The sequence below is a fragment of the Maylandia zebra genome, linkage group LG6, assembly GCF_041146795.1.
Source record: "Maylandia zebra isolate NMK-2024a linkage group LG6, Mzebra_GT3a, whole genome shotgun sequence".
NCBI classification, from domain to species: domain Eukaryota; kingdom Metazoa; phylum Chordata; class Actinopteri; order Cichliformes; family Cichlidae; genus Maylandia; species Maylandia zebra.
This window is the reverse complement of record NC_135172.1, coordinates 44,700,557-44,720,520: the sequence shown is the minus strand read 5'-3', so window position 1 is coordinate 44,720,520 and position 19,964 is coordinate 44,700,557. Positions and strand designations below refer to the sequence as shown.

Genomic DNA, 19,964 nt, shown 5'->3' with positions numbered 1-19,964 from the left:
ACGCCTCACCCAAGGTTCTGTTTACGTTTGAAGAACATTCCCTGAACGATCAGCTGATCGATCAGCAGAAAACAAACCACGTAAATATTTAAACCAGAACCCCGAGAATGCCATCCATCACTTCCTGTCTCATTAGACAGGCAGCCATTAGAACACTCAGGCAACATTCAGGGAAAGGAAGCGAAGCGTTACGGGAACACCGGGGGTTGCTCCTGTCGTTCTAAACGAGTTTGTTCACATAAACACAGACGGCTCTAATTTCTAAACCAGGACATTTTCCGTTATGGAAGAGCTTTCAGGGAACGTGGAGGTAACTCCAACCACGCAGGGACCTTAAAGAACATGTCCCAAACAAATTCATGGGATGCTGGATCCCAGCTCTGCAGTGTTGGGATGCTCCTAACGTCAGAAAAACATTCCCAAAACGTTCACACAACCAAAAGCTGCTGGTTCACTGGCTTCCTGTTAGAGGAGAACCTTTAGGGAACATTTCATGGACATACCTATAAGGGAACTGTGACCCTGACAAACGGTTTGGGAACGCTGGGATGAGAACCCAAGTGTTCCCATATGAGCCCTCAGATGATCTTTCATGTTCCGGTTTGGGTTGAAGGACGTTCTGTGAAGGTTTGGGAAACGTTGTGTTTTATTTACATGTCCTGTGTGTGTGTGTGTGTGTGTGTGTGTGTGTGTGTGTGTGTGTGTGAGAGAGAGAGAAAGGCAAACACAAGCAGAACCGGTCACGCTGAGCGGAACCTGACGGGAACTCTGAGGAGCTGTGTCCGGTTTCTGGGCCTCCCGCCGCTGTTTTCCAGCACTTTCTCCGGTCGGAGCGGCGGCTCTCGGCGGGCTCGGCCCCGCTGAGCTCCCGCTGAAAGGAGCTGTTATTGTCCGGGACGCATACACTCCTCACCTCCTCCTCCTCCGCGGCCACGCCTGTTTGTCTCCTCTCATGGCGCACCGTTATTCTCATCCATCCTTACTAATGGCTGCTGGCGGGGACGAGCCGCGGACACGCGGGCGGAGGAGCACCGCGGCGCGGGCCGCGCGTCGGCGGGGAGCGGCTCCAGAGCCTCCGGGAGGGATCCCGGAGCCGCTCCCCGCCAACGCGGAGCGAAGTTATGGAGGAGCCGAGGCTCCGGAGCGCCTCTCTTCAATCACAGCCACAGTAGAGACACAATAGAGACAGTAGAGACCAGGACGCTGCTTACCTGCTCAGGGTCGGAGCGACACTCCAAACTTCAGCGGAGGTGAGGAAGAGTCTGCAGACCGGAGAGCACAGAGGAGGTGGCGGGGGCTGCTGCTCCTGCTGCTGCCGCAGGGGATGACGGGAAAGAATCCGCACTGCCCCCTCCCCCCGCTCAGAGGGTTCGGGTCTGATTCTGGGCTTCGGGTCCGCCTGCAGCGCGCCCCCTGCAGGCCGCAGAGAGCAGCAGCAGCTTCAGTTGATCCGAGTCGGAGCCTCTTTATTCCACAGACAGTTACTATTATTGTTGTTATTACTGATTAAGAGGCCACATTACTTTCTGACACGAGTCCCGAACACAAACATGAGTTTTAATGAGGATAAAAACATTTGCTAAATAAACGATGACACATCCTGTTAAATATCCGTGTTTTACAGTTTTTATGGCACGTGCTCTAATAAATCTCTGTATGTATTCACGTTGCACACATTAAACTTTGTAGTTTATAATAAATGAATGAATGAAACAGAACCCTCCAAGCCTGCAGTTCCTCTAGTGTGCAGCAGAGGCAGCAGTGAGTCAGTCCTCATAGACTCCCATGTTAACGGCACATTTACGGCTGATGCAAAGAATTTCTACCTTCACACCTGTACCAAATCATGCAACCATGCACCTGTTTGCAATGTTAGGGGCGTGGCCTCTGTGACTGACAGGTGCACCATCACCTGAACTGCACCTCTGGTTCACGTTTGTCCTGCTGGAGCCTTCTGGAGCATTTTAATGACATTATGTGAATAACACGGTCTGTGACAGTTACTGGCAGCTGAGGCTCATGGGTAATGCAGTATTTGGACTCCTCCTTCACAGCGTCTCTCGCTGAGCTATGAATATATCAGATATGAAACATGTTGTGTAACGTGATCCGTGCTGACACTCAGCGCCGAGCCCATTACGGCCTGATGGAGCTTAATGGCATCTAATGGAAAACATGGTGGGCTGCGATTGGACAAACACACAGAGTGCATCAGACAATAAGAGAGATAATCTGAGTGCTGACCGTCTCCACATCGATTCACCGTGAGGCCCATTAGCGCTCCCACAGGCTGAGAGCTCCGTGACCTCCTCAGAGATTCAAAGAAAACCACGCAGAGACAGACAGTAAACGCCACACGGCTAAGTCTCCACCCACTTTATTCATACACCAAATCACGACACTCGTGGACCAAAATAATCACAGAACAGATTGAATGTCAGAGCGCTTCATCAGAGTCCTCTGGTGCTCTTCAGAACCAGAACTGAGGAGGTCCAGGCCAATGTGACCGCTGCTCTCCCTCCCAGAGACCGCGGCCTGACAGCCCGCGCTCAGGGCCGTTCCCCCCGCCTCGTCCCTGAAACCAGCAGCCAGGGCCAAAACTTTAAACATGAAGGTGGAAACGTCCACATGTTCCCTTCAGCTCAAACAACCAGAAACGGCTCTGATTGGCTGCAGGTGTTTGCCTCACTGCATAGCAACCACAGCACCACCTGGTGGTCAAAAACTGGTTCCAACAAAGAAAAATTATTTTCCTTCTAAATCATTTTATAATCAGGACACTGGAGCTCACACACACACACACACACACACACACACACACACACACACACACACACACACACAAAAATGCGGTTGTACTACAGAGCGTTTGCAGGTGGGAGCGGCATTATACCAAAACATCTGAGACCATGTGACCATGACGGGACCAATAAGACGACCTCAAAGATTAACGATGTCAAACAGAAACAGTGAAGCAGCTCCAGAAAACAAACATTGCGCCTCCAGAACCAGAACCGGGACACACTGCTGCACGCCATCGTCACAGGAACTAAGGCCGCCAGCTTCTTCACGTCTGTGACGAACAGGAAGTGAAGCTTCTGTCACAGAGAAACGCGTGGCGTCAGAAGTCCAACCACTCGCTCATGTAGATGCAGTTGGATGGCGAGATCTCTCCGCCCTCGTGGCAGTCGTCGAACACCTGCGGAGAGGAGACGGGATGAGTTCGGGTGCCCTGAGAGCGGCCCTGGGTACATGTGGACGGAGCGCGTTACCGGGCAGAGTCCACAGGGCGTCTTGACAAGGCCGGTGGGCTGGATGATGGTGTTCACGCCACGGTACAGCTTCATCTGCCCGTCCACGCTGCCCACCGTGCCCTCCTTGGCGGCGATCACGGTCATCTCCACCTTCCCGTCGTAGATGAGCGTGTTCAGGATGGTCTCAATGTCGTCCATAGACAGGTCCACCTGAGGAAAGCACGCAGACCAGATTCACACGCACAGATAAATAGGTCCGTGCTGTCGACCCCGCCCTTTCACCTCGTCTCATGGTCGCTTTCATTCACCTGACCAGGAAAGCAGATTGGCCAAAGATCAACTAAACCCCGCCTTAAACACCTGGACCCGGGTCATTAGCCTGAGTCCAGGGGACTGTTTACACGCAGGATGAGGTATAAAGTCTACGCTCCCGCCTCCTCAGGTAACGCTCACCTGCCTGAGCATCTGCGCCCAGCTGCTTCTAATGTGTTTCTAATGTGTGTGTGTGTAGCTGTCTGCAGGTTAACGCTGTGCTGTGATTGGTGCGTCTGAGGTGTGACGTCACCTTGCTGATGCCCAGCTCGCAGATGTACTTCCAGACTTCGTGCGACGTGGCGAAGGAGCTGTTCCTCTGAACCATCGGACTCTGCTTGTTGTCCCGCGCCGCCTCCGCCTCGACGCAGGAAACACAACGAGGGTCACATGACGGTTCATACAGCTCTGAGACAGGAAAGAAGGCCGCCCCGCCCTATTCCCGCCTCAGAGCGCCGCTCTGCCTCCTCCTGCTGGGCGCCGTTTGGACAATGAAATAAAGTTTATTGTACCTTGCTCTGCAGGAACTTGAAGCACTGCTGGTTGAGAACCTCCACGAACTCGGACTCAAAGTCCTGGTCGCTGTACCAGGCGCCGCCCGTCACAGAGCGGTCGGGCTGCAGGTTGTACAACATGTACACCTTCTTCTTCGACGCCTGCACAAACACGCCAGCGGAGAGGAAGTATGACATCGTCAAGTCAGCGTTTGTTTACAGGAAACGCACGGAGACGTCGCGTCTTTAATTTTTATTTACTTATATGTGTTTATTTCCAAACTGTTTTATAGTTTCCAGATTTTTGCTGATTTACATATTTTACAGATGTTTGTTGTAAACATCTGTAAAATATATACAATTAGAATTTAAAGTTTTTTTAATTTTTCCACATTTTAAGCTGATTTTTCTGCACATATTTAAATAAACGTTTACTCTTTCAGCAGCTAATGTTATTGATTATTGATCAGCGATAAGGCTGATACAGCCATTATTGATCGTGACGGACTCACGGCCACAGACTTCACAGCTTTGATGAGCTTCTTGCTCTCCAGGTTCTTCAGGATCTTGTTGATCTCGGTCAGAGGCAGGTTGCTCTTGAAGCGGATGTCTCGGCTCCAGATTCCTGCAGAGAGATGCAGACGTCACGGCGCGCCACGGCAGCGAGCCAAACGGGGACAGGAAGTACTCAGTTACCTTTGTTTCCTGCGTCCTCGATGATCTGATAGACCAGCTTCTCCTGGTTGTCTGAGCCCTTCATTTTACTGAGACAGAACAGACAGGAAGCAGCTCAGACACCAGCAATCACCTGACAGGAAGTACACTCCTACACCTGTGTGTGTGTTTACCTGGTGCTCTGTGAGTCCTTCAGTCTGTACAGGAGACCTGCACTGTTCCTCAGCAGGTCCAGCTGACCCTGAAACAAACACCACCTCATCAACCTGCTGCCCGCTCAGCACACAGAGTGAAAAAGAGCGCCATTCTCCTCACGCTCTGGAGGTGAGTGAAATCATCAGACTGACCAATGAGAGCAGCTTGTTGATGGCCATGGCTCTCTGCTGTGGCTCCAGGTGAGGCATGTCGTTCTGAATCACCTGGTCCGTGATACCTTGAGGGAACTGATGACACAGCTCTTTGATCCTGAAACACACGCACACGTACGCACACACCAGGTAAAAATCACAGTAAACCTGTTTCTGTTTAAACTCTGAGTTTTAATCGTTTTCTGCGCCTGCTGTCTCGGCTGCTCAGGCTGCACATGAAGAGCAGCAGGCACAAACTTTAGCTCAGAGGCGCCATTAAAGACCAGAACATGTCCAGATGTTGGTCGTGCGACGCCAGCTGATGACTCTGATTAACGCCGAAGTGACCAGCAGTGCGGGGCAGTGTGAACGCGCGTTCATGACCTGCACGCAGGCGCTGTGTGCGCGAGCAGAACCGTACAGGCGATAATTGCGACAGTATTCGTCCGGAGTCCGGTGTGCGGACAGAGCGGCCCGCCGGCCCCGCTCCTCCCCTCACCTGTTCTCGACCTCCACGGGGTCCGACAGGTTCGTCTCCTTCTTCACCTTCACCTCAGCCATCTCCAGTGCTTCCTGCCTGCGCGGGGCTGTTACTAAGTTAGCCTGTGAGCTAATATTGTGACTGACTGCGAGCACACGCTGGGGTCCTTCCGTGTCCCAAGCGACCGGAAGCGTCCTGAAATCCGCCTGATTAAAAAACACACCGCGGTCAGATCCCGATCTTTTGTTTGTGTTTAAGCATAGATACCCGGCCTGACTGTGTCACAGTATTTCTTTCTTTCTTTGCTTAATTTTATTTAAATAAATTTATTTGACTGGTCTTTTTCAGTATTAGGCCGGCGGCCTCTGTTCCTGTGACGATGACGTACAGCAGCTTGTCCCGGTGATTTATAAAATATATCACATATAGAAATATATGACTTTAAATTTTACGGTCATTTTTCACCAATGTAAACTTTAAAGGGTACGTTTCTAACTGGTGGGCGGGTACTACAACTACAACTGGCAGCACCGCCCACCTCTGTCGTTTAGGCGTTTAAAACAAGCGTCCCCGCGGACAGAGCCCGTTGCTATGGTGACACTCCGGTAAACTCGGCAGCAGTCCCGGTGATCACCTGGGCCTTCATCCAGGTAAGAACACTGTCTCTGTTTGTTTTTATTTACCGGCGTGTCCCGGCCATACGCAGTTCATCGAACCAGAACCGGCCCCATTCAAAGGCTCAGAAAAAAACACCTGCTTGCTGCTACTGCTGCTACTGCACATTCACCCAGTGTATATACTATATGTAGATAGATATAATGTTCTTCCTCTACACCCCCCCCAATTTTTGCACATGTCGAGGAGCGTGTCAGGTAGGGTTGCCAACCGTCCCTTAAAATACGGAAACTGTGCCTCCATAACATGAAGGTTATAACAGAAAATCTGTCACTCTCTCTCTCTCCGTCTTACACTCACACAGACACACCACCACCATCAACTTTGCTAAATTGCTAATGAAAAACACTCATCAGGCAGCTGTGATTGAGCAGCATGTAAATCCAACTATTTTCACGGTTGTTGTGGTCGTGATCATTTTGTGAGGCCACATCGAAAAGGCTCGGATGAGCTTTCCAAAGTTCTACAAGTTGTGCCTCCATCGCTTGTGTCCAGATCACACGCTGCACAGCTGTGCTGCTCCGTCTTTTTCACCGACGTTTACGTGTTTGCGCGCGAGCAGTGTGAGCGGCTGTGGTGAGAACCTCACGAGCGATTGATGATCGGGAGCTGGTCGTGAGGTGTTAATCACTTCTCGTTACCCCACGTATACTACACGACGCACGATGAAGGCCAAAATCGGTCCGATCACTCAAAAATCGGCTCAAAATGGGCCTAAAACCGCACAGTGTGAGCCCAGCATTAGAGCAGCAATGTTTGTTCCCCTCAGAGAAAGGGAAGAATGGGAAAAGGAAAACACCTGGCTGGAAAACGTTAATATGGGCATGTGCAGTGAATATCAGCGCTATGTGGCCAGAAGTGTGATAATATAATTTATTTTGTGTAATAAACAACTGCAAGGATAGATGATTACAACAAATTGATGACTAATACATAAAAGTAATACATAGATGAATAATGATGAGTTAAGATGCGTAATCATGGGAACAAGCGGGTTTACAAACAGGAGCAGCTGATTAGCATCAGAAAAGCTGAAATAATACCTCAGCTGAAGCCAATTGTACTAAATGCACTATATGTGCACTGTTACAAGAATGATTTCGTTCTATTGTTTTCTATTATTTTAAGTTAAGCAGGACAGAGTGCTTTTAAAGAAAGATTTACTTATATTCTCAAAAGTTAAGCATGACAGGCTTCTGTTTAAGAAAGAGACCTGTTTTACTGTGTTAATGTTGTCATTTTGAGCTAAAAATAAATGGCTAAATGATCATTTGTTTCACATGTGTTCATATCACAAAGAATAGAATACACATCTACTTAAATCAACTTCAAGTCAAATGGTTAAAAAAATAATTTCACACACAAAAAAAAGAGCTAGAAAATTCACCACACTGGGAAGGGTGAAGACAACTGGGTCGCCCGGCCCTGGCCACGAGGTGTCCCTTATTTATTTTTCAGGGAGTTGGCAACCCTAGTGTCAGGCTACATTTCACTGTGTGTTATACTTGTATAACTATGCATGTGACAAATAAAGAACCTTGAAGTCTTGAAGTCTTGAAAGTAAGAGCAGCTTCAGTCAAACTAACAAAGAGACGGTAAAGACACGGGGACCAATCACAGGCTTTGTTCAGGTAAACCTTCAGGAAAACAGGAAACCCTCCCAGAAACCTGAGATGTTAACACCTCAGTCCTCTCAGAGGACTCACACCAGTAACTTGCATGTCCCACTGGGTCACGGGTGGTGGAGACGAGTGTCTGGCCTGATGTAGAAGGCTGTGAGACCCGCTGTGATGTTTGGAGACGACAGATGAGAAGACAGACAGACGGTCACCGGGAGCAGGGGCGCATCTAAAGACATGTTCTTAGGGTGGCATGGAAATCAGATGTGTGACAAAGTGGCTAGGACAGAATTCATTTGTCACTTGCGTATATTGTTATTCTGTGTTCTGTTATTTTACAGTCAGCCATAATGCTTTAATTTAGACATTGCTGGTGTAACTTCTCTTAACACACAATATCCCGGGTTTTGTTTGTGGTAGCAGTAGTTACATTCTTTACATCCATGCATGTGTTTTAAAGCAAACACTACTAACCATCAGATCATCTGAATTCTCTTCTGTTTACAGGCACATGTCTAGTAAATTATGTTTCTTTATGTTGCTTTGGTTATACTTACCATGGTGTCCATGTTGTGCATTCAGGTCCTGTATGTGAGACGGGTGTGTGGGAAGGGCCGCCCACTACTTCCTGTTTATATAGGGTCATGAGGTCAATGATTGGATCACTGGGTGTAACCAAATGGAGGGTTTTTCATTTTGTATAGTATTGTTTGTTTTCTTTAAAGTAGCCTTTTGAGTTATATTGTATGCAGTGTTTTACTTTACAAACCATTTAGTTGAGTAAATGAGTTTGTCAGTTTCATGCATGACTTTATTCCTGTTCTTTGTTTAGAATTGTATTATTTGGTTTGACCTATTTTGTTCAATGGTAGGGACGAACGAGGTCAGGTGTGGGCAAAGTCTTGTATAAAGCCAGTGGGATTTTTGCATGCCTGATTGATTGTTTTATGGTAAAAGGGAGATGCTAGCAATAAAGTATGCTTAAAAAGAACTTCAGTTGTCTGCTAATGCTATTTACTTATCACCTTCCTTGCTGCTTAAGTTATGCTACATCACAAGATGAGGTGGCAAAATCAAAGCCGTTTCTTTCCACAGGTGTTTCATTCTGTAATATGTATTAAATTTGGTTAAATACATCAAATGCAGTAAGCATACACGTGGATATATACATAGTCTGTTTAATTGGCTTTACACCAAATAATGAAACATCTCGGTTACTTAAAATATGTGATTTTAGATTTTCAGTGTTGTATAGTCTGTATGATAAATAAGTATGTAGCCCAATGAGGATAACATCCAGAAAGCTACACGACATGTGAAAATGAAATTAATGTGGTGGATCAGCTAGAACTTTACACTCTTTTTATCAATGGTAGATCATTTTAACAAACAACACAAAGAGTCGGGCAAGCATCTGCTGGGTCTAGCTCAGAGGATGGCGACCAGCCTCCAGGAAAGGCTGTAGCGCCTGGCAGTGGGTCAGCACTGGCTTTGTTCTTCCAAGTAAAGGTTCTGGATCAGGACTGTTCAGTGGGGGAATCACTCCAAAGCGGTTTGATGTGGCCGCACTAAGCTGCTGAGAACTGCAGAGCCTGAAATCTGACGGAGGTGTTTGCAAACCGCCGTACAGGTTCAAAGCTCTTTATTTGTCACATGCATAGTTATAGAAGTATAACACACGGTGAAATGTAACCTGACACGCTCCTCGACATGTGCAAAAATGGGGGGGCGGGAGAGGAAGAACATTATATATATATATAGTTTATACATTAGGTGAATGTGCAGTAGTAGCAGCAAGCAGGTGAATTCTGTACTACAGAATAAAGCTACAGGAACATGAGCCACCACCTATGCGGCCCAGGTGCACGTCGACATCCCCGCCCTCCTGTCGGACACCGCTCGTTCGTATCCATCAGGCTCCTGCCTCGTTTCATGGACCGATGCTAGAGCGACCAACGCGTGCTGCGTGTTGGTCGCCCGGCTTCTGTGTACAGAGGGTTCATTATCGCCCCTGTTGTTATGATATGAGGTTCTCTGCTCTGTGCAGCAGGCGGTCGGTTCTTTGGTTTGTTCTCTGTGCTGGGACACAGATTCAGCTCCATCCATGTATTTTACAGATGCATGAGACAGTATGAGGCTACTCAGCAGAAGTAACTGAGTAAAAACATGAATGAGTGAAACTATGTTGGGACAAAGCCGGCGAGGACGTCTTACTGTCTGAAAGGGAACCGAACAACTGATTTATTGACTAACTGATTGGTTGGCAGACGGTTGTTGTCATGGCAGCAGGGGCAGTGTCAGCTCCGCTCATCATTCCCATCATCCACCTGCAGACTCATCGAGCCAAGAACCACATCGACACGAGCACACCTGTGTCCATCCAGTCAGGTAGAACACCAACCGTCTGCTCATCCACCCAGCATCCATCTATCCAGCAGGTCATGTGACAGGTGTGTCTGTGCAGATTCTGCAGGTGTTCTGATCTTTTACACTCTGGATGGTTCAAAGCCGGGGGCGGGGCATCATGGAGCAGCAGGCAGCAGCAGGAAGTACAGCCAGCCCATCCTGCTGCCTGCAGGCCGGGTGACAGTCCGAGCGGTGGCTGTCACCAGGTGAGTGGTCACCTGACATCAGTGCGTACAGGCAGCAGATGTTTTCACAGTGTAGATCAATAAAGTTTATGTTTGTCTGCAGTGACGGCAGAGAGAGCTCCATAGTGACCAAGGTTTTCTCTGTGGATCCTCTGGATGACTTCCTGCAGGTAATCGCGCACCTGCCTGCTGCAGACCATATTTCCCAGCTGCCCCTGCACACACCTGATGATTCACAGAAATGCTTCCTTTGCCTTCCAGCCACCGCCTGAAGGAACATCCTTTCTTGCTGAGACCTCAGGTGCGTTCAGTTAAATTCACCTTTATTCATAATACGGTACATTACAACAGCTACCTCAAGTCTTACCGTACTGACAGGTAAAGACGTACAACATTACAGAGAAAACTAACCAATCAGAGGATACTGTGTGGGCAGACAGTCGAAATGAAGAACTCCCCCTTAACCTTGGGCGGTGGGGGGTAAACCTGCTCTTTCTCTTCATCTGACCAATCACAGAGCTTCATACTTCCTGTTTTCTGTGTCCAGAGCCAAAGATGATGGGAAATCACTCCCTTCAGTCAGGCCCTCGTTTTCTGAACGGTCGTCATGGCTCTGAGATTGACGCCCAGCTCGCCTCATCTCAGCGCTCCCAACCTGCGGTTTTTAGGGAGTCAGGTGACCTGAGGCAGCTGAAGAGCACGGAGACGACACGAGTGCAGCGAGACACCGACTTCCTGTGGTACGAGCACACGGTACAGCCCTCCATCAGAGCCAAAAGTTTGTGGACCGCTCGTCAAACAGAGCCGGTGAACGTCCCAAGAGAAGAAGGAAAATGAGGAAAACATTTTCTCTTTTTTAAATAAATACATTCAGTTTGATTGATTTCCACTCATTGCCCAGGTGTGCAGGTGTGTCCACATACTTTTGGCTTCACAGTGTAAACCAGATAAGGCAACAGTTTCTGTGCATCCAGGTGTGCTCGCTGTCTGCATCGCCGCCCCTCCGACCCGCTCGCTCAGTTCTGCGCTCAGTGTGGAGCGGCGCTTCCTCTGCTGCCCGGTCACAGGCTGCCACCTGCTGAGGGAGGACAGGTACTGCATGCACTCACCTGTAAGCATTGCCACGTCCAGCTGAACACCTGACATTGAATCTATGTGCGTGTGTGTGCATATGTGTGCATGTGTGTGTGCGTCAGATGTTGCTGTGTGTGTTCTGTGGGGCTCTAGTCCCCGCCAGCACACACAGCTGTTTGGTGTGTGAAGCTGCCATCGATCAACAGCTGCAGCTACGGGCAGGCATCACTCTGCAGGTACACAGACACACACACGCACGCAGACAAACACACACACAGATACACGCAGACACACAGACACACACACGCACGCAGACAAACACACACACAGATACACGCAGACACACAGACACACGCACACACACACACGCACACACACACACACACACACGCAGACACACAGACACACAGATACACGCAGACACACACACACACGCACACACACAGACACACAGATACACACACACACACACACACACGCAGACACACAGACACACAGATACACGCAGACACACAGACACACGCACACACACACACACACACACACGCAGACACACAGACACACAGACACACACAGACACACAGACACACAGACACACACAGACACACAGACACACGCAGACACACAGACACACAGATACACACAGACACACAGATACACGCAGACACACAGACGCACGCACACACACACACGCACACACACACACACACACACGCAGACACACAGATACACACAGACACACAGATACACACAGACACACAGATACACGCAGACACACAGATACACACAGACACACAGACACACGCAGACACACAGACGCACGCAGACACACGCACAGACACACGCACAGACACACACACACACACACACACAGACATACGCACAGACACACACACACACGCACGCACACACAGACACACAGACACACGCACAGACACACGCACAGACACACACACACACACACGCACACACAGACATACGCACAGACACACACACACACGCACGCACAGACACACACACACACACGCACGCACAGACACACACACACACACACGCACGCACAGACACACACACACACACACACACACGCACAGACACACACACGCAGACACACACACACACAGACACGCACGCAGACACACGCACGCAGACACACGCACGCACACACACACACAGACACACACACACACACACACACAGACACACACACACACAGACACACACACACACACCCTGGTGTTTACCTGTGGTGGATGCAGGGTCATGTGATGTGTGTCTGCTGTGGAAGTGGGAATCCGGCCGACGCCTTCAGCTGTCTGACCTGCGAGAGCCGCTTGCAGCAGGTAAGCAGCTGCTGACCACACCTGTACAGCCTCACCTACAGACAGTTTACGCTCTCTTTACTCCTCATGGCTTCAGGTGGGCGGAGCCAGGAGCGCTGTGCCCTCTGACCCAGGAGCGCACACCAGGATGTTGTCCTGCACCAGATGTAAACGTTTAAACCGGAGCGACGCGAGATTCTGCGACTGGTGTGGCTCCAAGGTGAACCCACACCTGACACCTAAAGCAGTGTGGAGTGAGGCATTGTGGGATTTGTAGTGACACTGTGTGTTTTCAGCCCGCCCACGCTGCCCGCTGTGTGACGTGTCAGCGTTGTGGAGCAAGTGCACACCCGTACGCTTCCTACTGCACCGCCTGCGGCATCTTCCTGGAAGCACCGGTCCCACTCGGATCCTGCGGTGACATCACACGATCGGTCAAGGGCGCCGCCAACCGCCAGGTATGTTGACATCACGCCTTCCACGTGTTGCCTTCGATTCCAGCCAGTCAGCTCCCTCCTTTTGTGTGCAGGTGGGAGTGCAGACTGCCTGTGGTGCCACCTGGCGGGCCACTGCCTCTTTGCACCCTCCGCGAAGTGTGAAAATCGCCACACCCACTGTGGATCAGTGCACACAGACTGTAGGACTCTATTACCCATCAGGCACTGAGCTGCAGAGGAAGGAGCAGCACAGAGCGCTACAGCTCCTCAGGAAGCAGGTGCAGAGCGACCGCCACCCACCGCTCACCGCCATCAGCCCGGGACGAGGTAAAACCCAACTCACAGTATCAGTGTCGGGGGCGGGGTTATAGAGGCGTCGTTCCGTGTGTGACACCTGTCATGTTCAGGTTACTGGAGGAAGCAGCTGGATCACATATGCGCTCACCTGAGGAGCTATGCCCAGAACAACGCCCCCTTCAGGGCGCTGCTGGGAGAGCCTCGTCTGGGCCGGGTAAATCACACCTTACACGCCCTTCACCTGTCCAGCAGTGACATCGCCGTGTTAAATCAGAAGGTGGTTTTACATGAGCAGGTGCAGGCAGGTCACTTCCTGTGGTGTTTCCTTGCAGATGGTCTCTGCGGTGATTCAGGAGGATCGCCGTGAGGTCAGTCTGACCGTCAGCTTTGCAGCAGCCGAGCTTCAAGAAAAACAGGTGTGTTTGGAACAGGTGGGCTGAGCGTAGAACATCGTGGTTATTTAACGAGTTTAACGAGTGGGGTGTGGTCTCAGGTGGGTGCTGACGATGACATGGGATCTCCAGGTGGAGGATTTGAGCTCGCCAGCTGGACCAAGACTCTGAGCAGCGTTGCAGAGCAAACAGGGTGGACAGGTGAGAGCCCATGTGACACACAGACATTCAGCTCAACATTTCAGCCAATTAGATTCCTCGGATTTCACCAAAACCGACCTCAGACTTAGACCTGTGTTGGTCCGATTAACCAGCAGGCATGTTATTGGTCAGATACCTGCTGGGGAGTGCTCTGGTGTTGGCCAGTCAGAACAGAGTAGAGTGTGAAAGGGGCGGGACCTCTTTATGTTGTATCATTACACCTGAGCTGAGCTGATAATCAGTACGTCAGTTAGCAACACGAGGAAAGACGAGGAGGAAAAAGACCCCCCCCCCCCCAGACTGAGCTCCAACAGGGAGATCCACCTCAGCACAGGAATCATCACATTTCACAACATGGAAGACGTGAGCTTGGAGGGGGGGTGAGTGTAGGTCTGTGTCAGTGTACGTGTGTGTGTGCGCCATGTTCAATCGAAGAAAGTGTGATTGGTTTTTCATTTACATCAGCCAATCAGAAGCTGCTGATCAATCTGTGCTTTTATTTTGGTGTCGGACAGGAAGTGACCAGCTCTCGGCTCCACCCTCCAAACCTTACCTGACGCCCAAACCGCTGGTGAGAAATTCCGCCCACAGCTGAGTTCAGTTCCTCGCTGATTGTACCTGTTCATGCTCCTCTCTGATTGGCTGTCTGGCTGCAGGTGAAGGACGTTCAGCTGCTGACGGAGCTGGGTCCGGGTCGAGGTGAGGTCGGCGTCATCCAGCAGCTCCTGGACCAGGTACCATCCTCTGCGTGCACCAACAGCCTGCTCAGGGTCACCTGACGTGCTTTACATTTGTGTGTGCGGTTGTTCGCCAGGGGGCGGACCCTTCCTGCTGCCGGAGCGATGGCCTACACGCCTTGGCTGTTGCCGTGGTAAATGGTCACCATGACGTCCTACCTGTTTTGGTGCAGCGAGGCGCCGACGTCGACCAACAGTCTGGACGGTAAGACCAGGTTTTTATTTTTTATTTTTTTACAGCTAGAGCAAGGTGACACGTGATCCCACAGGTGTGTCTACTGAGGGCCCGCCCCCAGTACCAGAGCAGCAACCCCAAACCGGAAACTGCTGGCGAGGGTAAACGTAAATTCAGTAAGATCATAATTCACGTCGGCAGTAATGACACCCGGTTACGCCAATCGGAGGTCACTAAAATCAATATTGAATCGGTGTGTAACTTTGTGGGACTCTGTAGTTTTCTCTGGTCCCCTCCCCAATCAGACCAGGAGTGACATGTTTAGCCGCATGTTCTCCTTAAACTGCTGGCTGTCTGAGTGGTGTCCCAGAAACGATGTGGGCTTCATAGATAATTGGCAAACCTTCTGGAGGAAACCTGGTCTTGTTAGGAGAGACGGCATCCATCCCACTTTGGATGGAGCAGCTCTCATTTCTAGAAATATGGACAAATTTATTAAACCCCCCAAAATATGACTATCCAGAGTTGGGACCAGGAAGCAGAGTTGCAGTCTTACACGCCTCTCTGCAGCTTCTCTCCTCCTGCTACCCCCCAAAAACCCATCTCCATAGAGACTGTGTCAGCTCCCAAACAGACAAAGAACAAACTAAAAACCAGCAACAAACAACTTAAACATAAACAATTACAAAGAAAGAACAATACAGTATCTACATCTGAACCAAAGAGTAACACAGTGAAATGTGGATTATTAAATATTAGGTCCCTCTCCTCCAAGTCTCTGTTAGTACATGACTTAATAATTGATCAACAAATTGATTTATTATCAGCTGATTTCATGCATGATTCTGATTGGCTGACGGTTCTCAGACTCGTGGATTGAGCAGATCACCTTCAAGGTCTTCATTCATCATAACAACATCCCATAGACTCCGCCCACTTCACTGTACTTACCTGAAACTTGCCCGCACACTGGTTGCTTCAGATTCTGGATGAGGTGCTGATGGAGCCCTCTGATTGGTCCTTGTAGCTACTAGCTTCCATTATTTAGACCCTGTGATGCTCATGTGTGGTGACACTCCTCCTCCTCCTCAGGATGAAGAACACTGCTCTGCATGAAGCTGCAGCACTGGGGTCTGCAGGTGTGCCGTGTGCTGAGGTCCTGCTCAGGTGAGTCTGAGTTAAATGCTGCATTCAGTGTCTCTGTGTAAACACGGCCGCCTGCAGGTGTGTTTCAGAGTCAAAGCTTCTTAGATCTTGAACGAGAGACGGTTGGTGTGGCAACAGTGTGCCGGGTCTGACTGAGATTGAAAGTTCCAAGTTGCTACTGAATGCAGCACAGTACCTGCAGTTGTTGCTCCTCCCACTTGTCATAATGACATCATCCTCTCTGTCCCTGGTTTCAGCTGTAAGGCCAACGTGAGGCGGAGGAACGCTGCGGGTCAGACGGCGTATGATGTGGCGGCGAGCTTGGGCTGCAGCAGCATGGCGTCTCTGCTGGCGTCTCAGACTGGACTGGGCAAACTGGGAATCATGAACTCACGATGAAGCTGATTTTTTTTCTGATTGGTCTGAACGTGAAGTGATGTGTACAGCTCAGAAAGTGACATCGCTTCCTGTCAGCGCAGACATGCAGATTACAGATTTTGGACCCTTTCAGTCCGGCTTCCACTGAGACCGGATCTCTGGGATCTGTTGGTGGGTTCTGATGCAGGAATTGTTCTGTGATCGTTTTGCTTTGTCTCAGCGCATCCTTCGATAGCATTGACCATAAAAACGCTAACAAGCTAACAGGTTTTGGCGCATATATCTGGCTCCGGCTTACCTGGTTTTCTTCCTACTTATCAGACAGGAGCTTTACTGTTAGGACTGACAGGTTCACCTCTAACGTCGCCCCCCAACCTGTGGGGTTCCACAGGGTTCAGTTTTGGGTCCATTATTATTTTCATGCTTCCATTAGCTGCATTATTCAGTCATTTATCATTTCTATGCCGATGACATTCAGCTGCATGTGTCAGCCTGCTCAGCTGGAGTCGCTGTCCACCCTAGTCCAGTGCTTAACTCAGGTTTCTGATTGGCTTTCTAACAACTACCTTGTTTTAAACACAAACCAGACCGAGACAACGATCGTAACTCATCCTGGACTACAATCTGAAGTCAGTCAGGTTCTTGCTTCTTTCTGTTAAGTCAAATATCTGATTCGTCTCTGGGCCTCGACTCTGTAAAATCTCTGTCTCGTTCCTGTTTCTTTCATTTAAGGAACATTTCTAAACGGCGACATATGGTCTCCTCAGCTGATCTGGAAAAGTGTTCATGCATTTGTGTCGTTGTTTAGATTATTGTCACGTCCTGTTTACCAGCTTGGACAGATCTTCTCTTTCTTGCCTCCAAGCTGTACAAAAGCTGTTTCAGTTTAAACAAGCCTTCTGTTGATCAACGCCTTGAACATTTTTTATTTACATTTAACTTTGATATTGTTTATATTGTCTATTTTATTACTAACGTTCTGTTTATCTTAACCTTCGCGTACAGCGCTTTGTGACTGTCTACGAAAAGCGCTTAATAAATAAACTTTACTTACGTGTCGAGGTGTCTGCCAAGGTTCAAGTAATAAAATATTTCGGGATGAGACTTCTCTTTATTTTAGAGTCTGATTTAACAGCAACGCCCATAAAACAGAAAAACAAGTACCTGATCTTGTTTATGGTGCGCTGCTTCCTGTTCCTCCAAAATAAACTTCAAAACACCTGAAAGCAGCAAGTAAAGAGTTCACGGAGGTCAGAGGTCATCAGGATGTTCATTTTCTCTCAGACTTTAATTCAAAAAAAAAAAAGAAAAAAAAAAAAAAAGGGATAGCTCAGTAGGTAGAGTGGTGGCCCCATGATCGGAAGGTCGGGGGTTCAACTCCACTGAACGGCTACCCTGAGGTACCCCTGAGCAAGGTGCCGTCCCTACACACTGCTCCCCGGGCGCTGCATTGGTGGCTGCCCACTGCTTCACTGGGTGAATGGGTTCAATGCAGAGGAACTATTTCCCTATGGGGACTAACACATACACATTAAAAAAAATCAGACCTCTGGACAGTCGCCCCCAGCTGGAAATTACAGAATGGTTTAAGGTTTGAGACCTTTCTGTGTACTGCTGCTCCTGCAGGGGGCGACCCGGCGCTTCAGACTGACCTTCATCAGGTACAAGGACAGTCCACACTCATCCTCCACGTATGTTTCAGTCACAGCTTACTGTCTAACAGTCTGACAAAGCTAACCATGAACACCACCCATACAACATTTACTGAACACCTGCACAGGTGACACTGGCAGCATGATTCTACAACCACAGACGGTGAAACGGGCTGGTGTGTTGGTAAAGTTTAGTCCTTGTCTAATGAGGCATTGCTGTGTTCTTGTGGTCCTGGACCTCAGGTGGTTCCTCGCCCGGGGGATAGTACCTGAGCCTCCACATGTCCCTGTCAGCCTCAGCAGAGGGAGGGCGGAGCCTTCATCCCCGGGGTTGTGCATCTCATCCGGCCTGTGACCTGTGTGAAGCAGGCTGCTCTGGTTCATGGCCGGTCACTAACGGATAAGACTGAATGACTTCTTCACCTCTCGATATCTGGAGTTTCTTCTGGTGACACAAACTTGGATAAACGTGAAGAGTCGAGACGGCTCTCTGAGCCCTCCAGACTGTGACTGCCTCGGCTCAGACAGCCAGCCGGGTGGAGGTTAGCTACTGTTGATAAAAACTGCTCCATCCGCTGTGTGTACTACTGAGGTTTCTACTGCCGGAGGTTTCTTCCTGTTAAAGGGGAGTTTTTCCTTCCCACTGTCACCAAAGTGCTGCTCATAGGGGGTCATATGATTGTTGGGTTTTGTTATTATTAACTAGTTACACTGCATCAACAACATAAACACAATGGCAAATACCCTGCACACAATCACGTGTCAGAGTTAAAGTGTCCAGAAATGTTTCCTGCAGCTCCCCCTGCTGGTGGTTCTGGAAATAAACCAGTTGTCACCTTCACCTCTGACACCAGGCTGTCTGACCCCGATGAACTGAGCATGTGCAGGATAGAGGTGTTCACATCTTTCTGCATGGGGGGGGTTTGCCAAACAAAGTGCCTCGTAATTAATATGAATGTGATATGTATGTAATCCTCCAGTGAGAAAAAGCCTCTTTAAGTAAAATGGATTTAAAGGTAAACTTACAGTAAAGCACGTTATGATTATCTTACATTAAGATGCCAAATTAGATTTAGATTATCTTACGACTGACGTCCAGTGTGCCGGCTCAGACCGAACGATGAGAGCATGACTTCGCTTCAGTAATTCTTTGTTTGTGCACATGTATAAATGCTGGTAAAACCAGGAGCTCATCGTGGATTACAGGAGAGGAGGCCACGCCCCATCCACATCGTGGAGCAGAAGTGGAGAGAGTCAGCTGATTCAGATTCCTGGGCATCAACATCAGCGAGGATCTGAGCTGGTCACACCATGTTGGTGTCATCACAAGAGCAGCAAGACAGCGGCTCTTCTTCCTGCGGCGCCTGAGAAGGTTCAGCATGAACCCCAGAATACGAACAACCTATCGATGCACCATTAAAAGTATTCTGACTGGCTGCATCACCGCCTGGTACAGCAGCTGTAATGCTCTGCAGGGGGCGGTGAGATCAGCACTGCGCATCACCAGGACTGAACTGGCAGCCCTGCAGGATCTGTGCAGACAGCGCTGCATGAGGAAGACGCAGCAGATCCCGGCCACAGACTTTTCACACGTCCAGCAGGAGCATCCAGACCCGCACTACCAGATGCAAAGACAGTTTTTACCCACAAGCCATCAGGCTTTTGAACTGCTGACAGTATACACACCATTAAACACTCACTACGA

At 49.4% G+C, this 19,964-nt stretch overlaps 3 protein-coding genes across 9 annotated transcripts in view; 1 reads left to right on the top strand and 2 right to left on the bottom strand.

The window, feature by feature from the left end:
- Positions 1 to 1,395, bottom strand: part of LOC101467085 (spectrin beta chain, non-erythrocytic 1) — a 39,664-nt gene extending 38,269 nt beyond the window's left edge. For both annotated transcript variants that reach the window (XM_076885316.1, XM_004574027.6), the window contains exon 1: positions 1,212 to 1,395. The gene's annotated coding sequence lies outside the window, so the exon portion shown is untranslated. The remainder of the gene's footprint in view (positions 1 to 1,211) is intronic.
- A 966-nt stretch (positions 1,396 to 2,361) lies between these two features.
- polr3f (polymerase (RNA) III (DNA directed) polypeptide F) lies at positions 2,362 to 5,756 on the bottom strand. Its single transcript, XM_004574026.5, has 9 exons — positions 5,582 to 5,756; positions 5,083 to 5,200; positions 4,909 to 4,976; positions 4,757 to 4,824; positions 4,573 to 4,685; positions 4,079 to 4,222; positions 3,820 to 3,927; positions 3,273 to 3,464; positions 2,362 to 3,199 (listed from the first exon to the last, which is right to left on the bottom strand). The coding sequence occupies exons 1-9, from the start codon at positions 5,641 to 5,643 to the stop codon at positions 3,122 to 3,124; spliced, it is 951 nt and encodes a 316-aa protein (XP_004574083.1). The 5' UTR covers positions 5,644 to 5,756; the 3' UTR covers positions 2,362 to 3,121.
- Positions 4,945 to 19,246, top strand: dzank1 (double zinc ribbon and ankyrin repeat domains 1). Of its 6 annotated transcripts, XR_003024329.2 has the most exons (21): positions 5,813 to 6,213; positions 10,125 to 10,245; positions 10,322 to 10,469; positions 10,552 to 10,618; positions 10,710 to 10,749; positions 10,996 to 11,188; positions 11,423 to 11,540; positions 11,645 to 11,758; positions 12,782 to 12,865; positions 12,942 to 13,064; positions 13,141 to 13,302; positions 13,374 to 13,608; positions 13,689 to 13,792; positions 13,911 to 13,994; positions 14,072 to 14,171; positions 14,687 to 14,742; positions 14,828 to 14,905; positions 14,986 to 15,113; positions 16,176 to 16,250; positions 16,487 to 16,778; positions 18,503 to 19,246. XR_003024329.2 is itself a non-coding variant. In XM_076885335.1 (20 exons), the coding sequence occupies exons 2-20, from the start codon at positions 10,137 to 10,139 to the stop codon at positions 16,626 to 16,628; spliced, it is 2,160 nt and encodes a 719-aa protein (XP_076741450.1). In that variant the 5' UTR covers positions 4,945 to 5,059; positions 10,125 to 10,136; the 3' UTR covers positions 16,629 to 17,711. The 6 variants fall into 6 exon arrangements, 5 of the variants coding, with proteins under 5 accessions (XP_076741450.1, XP_024658513.1, XP_076741451.1 ...); XM_076885335.1 differs by lacking the exons at positions 5,813 to 6,213; positions 18,503 to 19,246 and adding an exon at positions 4,945 to 5,059 and having other exon boundaries at positions 16,487 to 17,711; XM_024802745.2 differs by lacking the exon at positions 18,503 to 19,246 and having other exon boundaries at positions 16,487 to 17,711.
- The last annotated feature ends 718 nt before the right edge of the window (positions 19,247 to 19,964 follow it).